The 8,922-nt window shown below is 39.7% G+C and overlaps 1 protein-coding gene across 1 annotated transcript; it reads right to left on the bottom strand.

Annotated features, from left to right (window-relative positions):
- Nucleotides 1–412: 412 nt before the first annotated feature.
- LOC125517642 (E2F-associated phosphoprotein) lies at nt 413–2,678 on the bottom strand. Its single transcript, XM_048682848.1, has 3 exons — nt 2,483–2,678; nt 2,097–2,262; nt 413–816 (listed from the first exon to the last, which is right to left on the bottom strand). The coding sequence occupies exons 1-3, from the start codon at nt 2,562–2,564 to the stop codon at nt 561–563; spliced, it is 504 nt and encodes a 167-aa protein (XP_048538805.1). The 5' UTR covers nt 2,565–2,678; the 3' UTR covers nt 413–560.
- Between the last annotated feature and the right edge of the window lie 6,244 nt (nt 2,679–8,922).

The raw sequence follows: 8,922 nt of genomic DNA, 5'->3' as shown, positions 1-8,922 counted from the left end.
ACTGACCCTAAAGCCTTGGCCGTATTTCGTATTCCAAAGATTGATATCATGGAGAAGATGTTTCTAAAAAATTTCTTTGTACTCTCTCTAGCGACAAATAATATGGATCGGAGGGAGTAGTTCTTTGTTACAAGAGTTACTCTGTGATTTCTCAGATCTACTCTAATCTAAAGCATTGTACTTGTAATTTTTGTCGAGTTTGAATACAGTTATAGGTCATTCTAGAAACACATCTCCCTACTTTGAAAGGAAAGGACACATTCCCTCTAAGCCATGACTTGAAGATAGTAACATGTTGCTTTTCAAGCCTATAAGCTACAATGTCCAATTCATGTTTATCCATTTGCTTCCATTTTTGCAAGGATGGTTCTTCCCCTCTGAAAAGTCTGTCATTTCAGATAATCCAAATCCATGATGCCAGAATATAATTTCCATGAAGGACGGCAGGTTTAACTTTGTCTTGATATCATGAAAAGAAAAAATAATTCACATACTACCACATCAGCTCTGGATCGACAAAAAACAGCACTACGAGAACTATTCTCACAACATCAGAAGGTTCATGAGTTACTAGGAATGACATTAAAGAAGTGGTAAACTTCATCTTCATCAAACACTCCAACCTCAGTTGAGCAGATCTCACAACAAACAGGGTGATAAACTGGCCCCTTGTTTGCAACTTCTGGTGTAGCAGAATCAACAGCCGTTACTTTCCGATTCTTCCTTTTTCCTTTCCCCTCCCGTAGAATCTGATCAGTCTTGACCTTGCAGTTGCACACAAACATTGCACGGTACTGGTTTACATACTTTTCGTGCCTGAACATCAGAAAAAACCATCCACAATTTTAGTATTGGTGTTCGTATAAAATACCAATTTAAGCATTGTAAAATCTATTGTCAGCAATACCAATATAAAGGTGAACAATCAGAAAGACAGATAACTGAGAATATTTAAAGCATTCAGGGTTCTGAAGTGAAAGCTTCGATTGAATCCTCAAGGAGCTGTGAAGTACAGTGACAACTTTATCTGGTGTACATGTTTCTTTTCTGCGTGGATATAGTTTAACTGTACAAGGCTTGGGAAACAGATGATTACATGATGGGTGGCAAGAGGACTTGGTCTAAGAACATAACCATGCTGGACTCGGTACAACACAGCACATATCTGAGCCGGGAGGCCAACACGTATATATCACGGTTAGTTGCGTTATCTTGTGCAAAGCAAGCTATTTCTGAGCATTGTGCAAAGCAAAACAACATCGTAATGTTTATAGAGATAATCATATCACAGACTTCACAACATACAACAATTAATCAGATATATTCATGTTTCAGACTTCACAACATACACCAAACAAATTGTACTTGTGGGATTCTCATTCTTGTTCAAACAAACCAGATTAAGAGTTCAGTAGAAACAAAATTTACTTTTTCAAATTCATAACGAGGAAACAAACAGGCACAGTTAAGAATGATGCATTTATGTAACATTTCATCATAGAATAAGCTTATGAAGATAGATTGCACATGCTAATCTAAAACAGTGGTTTCTGCTTCCAGGAGAATACCTCTCACATAAGCAAAGCCAAATTAAGAAATTAAACGTTTAGGAACAATTGAGATGTACACAGTTATCCTAGACAAATAAACCATGCAGAGATTCTATTATTTCTTACAGCCACTTGATCAGTATGACGCAGAGATGTGGAAGCTCTGAAAAATACTTACTCACATATATTCCTAACGGTATTAACAATATGCCAACTTCCCTAAACATGATTATAGAATCAGTACCACTTAAATTTCTCCATGAATTTATCAAACTAATGCAATTATCCTATACATGTTTACAGAGGCAGTCACAGCACAATCCCAATAGTACTTGTGTAACAGATATAAGTTGTTCCGTCTTCACCTTTAAAGAATTTTTTTTTTTGCAATCTTCGCCATTAGGAAAAAACATTGCTGCAAAGCCTTATAGTTTTTTTTTTGAAGCATAATAAAAGTACAAAAAAATAAAAATGTAAAGGCATTATAGTCCAAAGAGCCCCCTAGTCTCTGAGACGAGACCCTATGTGAGGCATCAAGTGGATTACCTCTGGGAATCCAGGCACAAGGTAGTGAAACACGCGGGGCAGCTGAGCACGGCGTCAGAAGTCCGTCCTTTCCTCTGCTTGTGCGCCCAGCGCTCATCAACATCGTCTACGGCGGGGTCGTAGAACTCGGGCTCCACGGAGTAGTCTATCTCGTCGTCGCTGGACACTGCACCAAATTAAAAAAAAAATTTGGCGAATCAGTACAATTACTTAAGAGCACTTATTAGAACATGATTCATGAGCATGTGCTGCACCTTGCCAGATTGCAGGAGCCTAGTTCTTTGGAGCGAGAACAAGGTTTACATGTGGGGTTGCCGGATTGGGGATTTACGGCGGAGAAACGGGGGGGGGGGGGGGGGGGGGGGGGGGGGGGTTAAGCAAGTTACCTAGGTCGCGGGGATCTGCTGGATCTCCGGCCTCCGCCTCCATCGGCTGCTTCTCCGCTTCCTTGGAGACCTCGGGCTCCATGAATCCTTTGTACTCCTCGGCGCAGTCTCCCTTTACTTCTTTCCAGCCCTCTCGCTCTTTCCTCTTCTCCTTCTCTTCTCTGACGATGGGAGAGGGTGCGGCCTGCGGGCACGAAACATAGGCGGCAAATCCTATATGCCGCCTTAGACGCGCCGCCTGAAGCATTTGCGCTGGTGGGCAGGCCCGGTAACGTGTTCCTTTTTTCATTTGCTGTCTTTTTTCCTGTTTTTCTTTTATTCCCTTTTTCCACATTTATTGATCTTTTTTAAAAAAATTAATTAATTTATAAATAAATTTACATATGTTGTAACATGCCTGAACAACTCTATTCGTTTAAAACAATATGTGCATTTTTTCCCACATGCACAAACTTTTTCTTCAAAACATATGAACATTCATAGTCAAAGTACATGCAGTTTTTTCGTATAAATGTTTTTGTATTATCAAAGAGACCTGCAAAATCAGAAATAAAATATGTAAAAGTATCGTGTGGAAAGTGTCTCTCCCTTTCTATTGGTTGTGTGATATTCCCTGGTGATTTGTCTTTACCCTTACTCCTAGTTTTTCTTAAAATTAGTTTTGATGACATTTTAAAATGAAAATAGTTTTTTGGATTTTTTGGAATAATGTAATAGTTAATGTGTCATGCTAGTGGCTAGGCCATTATGGGGTTCCATAGTTACCGCTTAAGGCGACATTATTACGTAAAGCTTTCAATTAATTTCAAAAGCATTTCACTTAATTTCAGTAATGATAAAGTAAAATTTCAATACATCCACAAAAGATTCAAATGCAGCTTCAACTCAAAAATGTTCAGATGCATTTGAAACTATTACGGAATGTATTACAATAGTGTCGTGTCATGATCCAAACGCATCCCAAAAGCATTTGAAAATTTTGAACTGAATTTCAAAATTATTGTAAAGTATATTAAAATATTATTGAATCATGAATAAAATGCATTTGAAACTTTTATGAAATATATATTGAATTATTATTGAAATTAAGTGAAATACATTTCAAAATTAATTGAATTTCATACTTTGTGCAAACTTAGAATCCAACATTTCAAATGTTTTTGAATCTTTTTTTCCAAAATGTTGAAGTTTTAAAGTTTAGAACGTTAATTATTACTTCTAATTGTGCCCACCTATGAATTTTGTAGGTATCTGATTTTCGTCGAATCCTAAAGGATACATCAATGGATCCAAATATAGGAATACATTGCACGAGTCTCAAAAGAAAATGCAAATAGTTGATACATGTATGCTACATGGCTTGCACGTTAGAAAGTTTGTGTTTCAAGAAAAGCTAGAGACTTGCAAGGTGCTCGAGTGCCGCTTTTTTGTCTCTGCACAAGACCTGCTTAGGAGCAATGAGCTAAGTATGAATATCATTTTATGGTGTCGCGGTACCTGCAAGATCACCCTCTTATGGCTTGTGATCATCGGGAGAAGTCCTAGTTGTGTGAGTTTGACCAATTGATTAAGAATGAGATCTATTTGGGTACCCGATTCTCCATTGGAGGAGGTCAATCAAATACTCTCATTTGACCCAGTCAAAAGCTTTTGAATGTCGTGCTTGAAGACAAGGGACAATGTAAGTAAGATTTCTCACATACAAAATGTTGTCATGGATGCTTCTCTATAAATGCACTGATAAGGCTCGACTAGATGCGAGTCGTTTGTCGGCCCAAACTTTCATGGTACTAGCGTCAGCAACAAGAAATTCCGATCGAGCCAAGATACAAGACCGTAATATTAAAAACTGGCGTCGAGTAGATGAATCAACTCCACGCGTACCAGCGACAAAATCCGTCATGGATCAGCAAAGGCAAGCACGATATTTAGTGTGCCTCGACACGGGACGTTTTCTGATTTTTATTCAACTCACGCGAAAACAAATCTTGACCCTTTACACGGCCAGATCGGCCAGTATTTAAAGAGCACGCATGATCTAGTTCCTAAACCGACTCAAACCTTCCTTACTGCACGTAACAAACTAAATCTTTTTTCCTAGTCAAACCGGAAACCAAGTACTACTAGGACTCTCTCTTATCTCAACTAATTAACTATTCAGCCAACTGATCACATAAAAACAAACTTGGACTACGTACTAGTGCTAGATGGAATCGATACAAAAAAATATTCAGTACGTAACTTCCTGTGCAACACACGGAGTTCTGAACATTGGCCTGACTTCATCTGGTTTTGCTTCTGGTGATGGTATTTTAAGTGCAATTGTTTCCATCATTAAAATATTAGAATTTGTAGCTGGATCAATCTTTGCAAATGCAGTAGTGGACACATCATGCACCTTGAGCGTTGAAGATGATGATGTTTACATGAGGACTGAGGCGGACGATGAGAATCTTGGTAATTGAAAGTGTGTTATATCGACTAGAGAGGGGTGAATACGCGATTTTTATGAATTCTTCACTGACGAATTTGCGAGTGAGGAAATTCCTGAGTGAAGAACTACTTGCAGCGGAATAAGTACTCAGAAGTATACATAGCAGTGCATGAGCATGGTCTTCATGATGAAATGAAAACAAGTACAGAGTACAGAAAGCGTAAACACAGGATAAGACAAACAGACTGAAGAAATTGAACTGAGAAAATAGAGGAAGTCTTTAGTCAAAGTCTTCAAATAGATATGAACAAGCACTCAACACATAAAAGAAGAAATGGAAGGGTTGAGGAAATGGAACTAGGTAACTTGGTGAAGACAATGATTTGGTAGACTAGTTCCAATTGCTATGACAGTTGTACGTCTGGTTAGGGCGGCTAGGTATTTAAATCTGAGGACACACAGTCCCGGACACCCAGTTCTGAACACGCAGTTCAGAACACTCAGTCCTCACCGTATTCCCCTTGAGCTAAGGTCACACAGACCTCGCCCAATCACTCGTGGTAAGTGTTCAGGTGACTTCCAAACCTTCACAGACTTGGTCACTCGGCGATCCACAATTTCCTCTTGGATACTCTAGACCATGACGACTAACCGTCTGGAAGATGCACAGTCTTCAAAGGTAACAAGCGTCGGATCCACGCAGGATCAATCTCTTCAGTGATGCTCAATCACTTTGGGTTTGTAGGTGTTTGGGTTTGGGTTTTCCTCACTTGATGATTTTCACTCAAAGTCCTCGGAGAATGGAATGCTCTCAAATGACAAATGTCAGTTTCTCTCAGAGCAGCCAACCAGCTAGTGGTTGTAGGGGGCGGCTATTTATAGCCTAGGGAGCAGCCCGACATGATAAGACATAAATGCCCTTCAATGATATGACCGTTAAGTGGGTAGATACTTTGGGACAGCTGGCACATAGCACAACAACGGTCGGAATTTTGAGTATCAAATTCCTCAGGGCTATCATGTTCCTCATTGTGTAGGCAATCCGCACTGGCGAATTCCTAACTCCTCAGTCAGAACAAATTCCTCAGGGACCAGAAGAACTTCGTCTTTGTCACTGAAGAAATTTGACTGAACTGTATGAGATTTCCAATGGCTTCACTCGAAAGGATTGGTAGGTAGGATTTGAGTTGAGCATCACATGAAAAATTTTCCTTAGTATTTGCTCGACCCCCTTTAACAGTACGGTGTTTCCTATGACTCAAGAAAGAGAAAATGAAACTGCGAAAACAAAAGTCTTCATGCTTCATGCTCCTCGAATGAATACCAAGTCTTCAGGATTGCACCAATTTCTTCACTTTCAAAGTCTTTAGAAAGCCAAAGTCTTCAGTCGAAGAACTTCATTTTTAAGGGTCGATGATACGTCTCCGTCGTATCTATAATTTTTGATTGTTTCATGCCAATATTATTTAACTTCCATATACTTTTTGGCAACTTTTTATACTATTTTTGGGACTAACATATTGATCCAATGCCCAGTGCCAGTTCCTGTCTATTGCATGTTTTTGGTTTCGCAGAATATCCATATCAAACGGAGTCCAAACGGGATAAAAACGGATGGAGCTTATTTTTGGAAAATATGGAAAATTTGAAAGAAAAATCAACGCGAACCAGTGCCCGAGGTGGTCACGAGGCAGGGGGGCGCCCCCCCTAGGGTGCACCCCCTACCCTCGTGAGCCCACCGTAAGGCGGTTGACACTCTTCTTTTGCCGCAAGAAAGCTAATATTCGGAAAAAAATCACGGCGAAGGTTTTAGGCCAATCGGAGTTACCGATCTTCATATATATACGAAACGGTGGAATAGAGCCAGAAGAGAACGCAGAACCAGAGAGAAACAGAGAGATAGATCCAATCTCGGAGGGGCTCTCGCCCCTCCCACGTCATGGGAGCCAAGGACCAGAGGGGAAACTCTTCTCCCATCTAGGGAGGAGGTCAAGGAAGAAGAAGAAGAAGGGGGGCCCTCTCCCCCTTGCTTCCGGTGGCGCCGGAGCGCTGCCGGGGTCATCATCATCACCGCAATCTTCACCAACAACTTCACCGCCATCATCACCAACTCGTCCCCCCTCTATGCAGCGGTGTAACCTCTCTCTTACACGCTGTAATCCCTACTTAAACATGGTGCTCAACGCTATATATTATTTCCCAATGATGTATGGCTATCCTATGATGTTTGAGTAGATCTGTTTTGTCCTAATGGCTATTTGATGATCATGATTGGTTTGAGTTGTATGTTTTATTATTGGTGCTGTCCTATGGTGCTCTCCGTGTCGTGCAAGCGTGAGGGATTCTCGCTGTAGGGTTTGCAATATGCTTATGATTTGCTTATGGTGGGTGGCGTGAGTGACAGAAGCACAGACCCGAGTAAGTAGGTTGTTTGCGTATGGGATAAAGGGGACTTGATACTTTAATGCTATGGTTGGGTTTTACCTTAATGAATCTTTAGTAGTTGCGGATGCTTGCTATAGTTCCAATCATAAGTGCGTATGATTCAAGTAGAGAAAGTATGTTAGCTTATGCCTCTCCCTCAAATAAAATTGCAATAATGATTACCGGTCTAGTTATTGATTGCCTAGGGACAAATAACTTTCTTGTTGACAAAATCTCTCTACTAAAACTAATTTAGTTGTGTCTTTATTTAAACAGCCCCTAACTTTTATTTTCGTGTTCTTTACTTTCTTGCAAGCTTACCCAAAAACACCTACAAAGTACTTCTAGTTTCATACTTGTTTCCGGTAAAGCGAACGTCAAGCGTGCGTAGAGTTGTATAGGTGGTCGATAGAACTTGAGGGAATATTTGTTCTACCTTTAGCTCCTCATTGGGTTCGACACTCTTACTTATCGAAAGAGGCTACAATTGATCCCCTATACTTGTGGGTTATCAAGACCTTTTTCTGGCGCCGTTGCCGGGGAGCAATAGCGTGGGGTGAATATTCTCGTGTGTGCTTGTTTGCTTTATCACTAAGTAATTTTTATTTGTTGTTCTTAGTTGTTTTCTATCTTTAGTCATGGGTAGGAAACGCAAAATACCAAAAAAATTAGTTGTACCTACTGAACCAATGGTTGAAGAACCACTCAAAATCTATCACACTGCTGAAGCTTATTACTTGGATCATCTTCGATCCCTATGTGCTCGTGCTGAAACCCCAACTAGCTTAGTTGAGGGCAAATCCTTAGATGAGCATGCTTGTTATGTGCGACACCGAATATCTAAAAAAGGGAAAATTCTATTAGGTCAAATTCGTTGTTTGCAATGCTATGCTTGGAATTTAAGTGAAATTTATGATTTTACTTGTTGCTCTGAAAAACCTAAGAAACACCTTCCCTATCAATGTGAGTTTAGTGATAATGGAATCGTATCTTCGTATGCTAAGAGTGTTTACAATTACTATGATGTTCAACAAATTGAAGAATTTGTTGCTTTTAAGGGTGCTTATGAAATTGTTTTTGACCATCAGGTGCTTATGAAATTGCTTCTTTGATTGAAAAGTATGATGCTACTTTTCACAAATCTGAAAAATTTTCCATACTTAAATATTGTTATGAGAATTATGCTTCTAATGCTTATGTTAAACCATATATTGAGAAATACTCCGCTGTCCAAGAAGAGACTAATATTTTGCAGGAGTCTATGGAAGAAGAAATTGATGAAACCGTGAGCTTATTGGATGAAAAAGATGATGAGGAGAGCGAAGAGCAAAAGGAGGAAGAGCGGATTAGCTACCCGTGCCCACCTTCTAATGAGAGTAACTCTTCAATTCATACATTGTTTAATTTCCCTTCGTGCTTACCGAAGGATGATTGCTATGATGACTGTTATGATCCCTATGATTCTTTTGAAATATCCATTTTTGATGATGCTTGCTATGCTTGTGGCCAAGATGTCAATATAAATGATGCTTATGAAGATGAACTTGCTATAGTTCCTTATGTTAAACATGAAATTGTTGCT

This window comes from Triticum urartu, chromosome 6, assembly GCF_003073215.2.
Source record: "Triticum urartu cultivar G1812 chromosome 6, Tu2.1, whole genome shotgun sequence".
NCBI lineage: Eukaryota > Viridiplantae > Streptophyta > Magnoliopsida > Poales > Poaceae > Triticum > Triticum urartu.
Note: the sequence above shows the minus strand (reverse complement) of the source record. Positions and strands in the feature narration are given on the sequence as shown.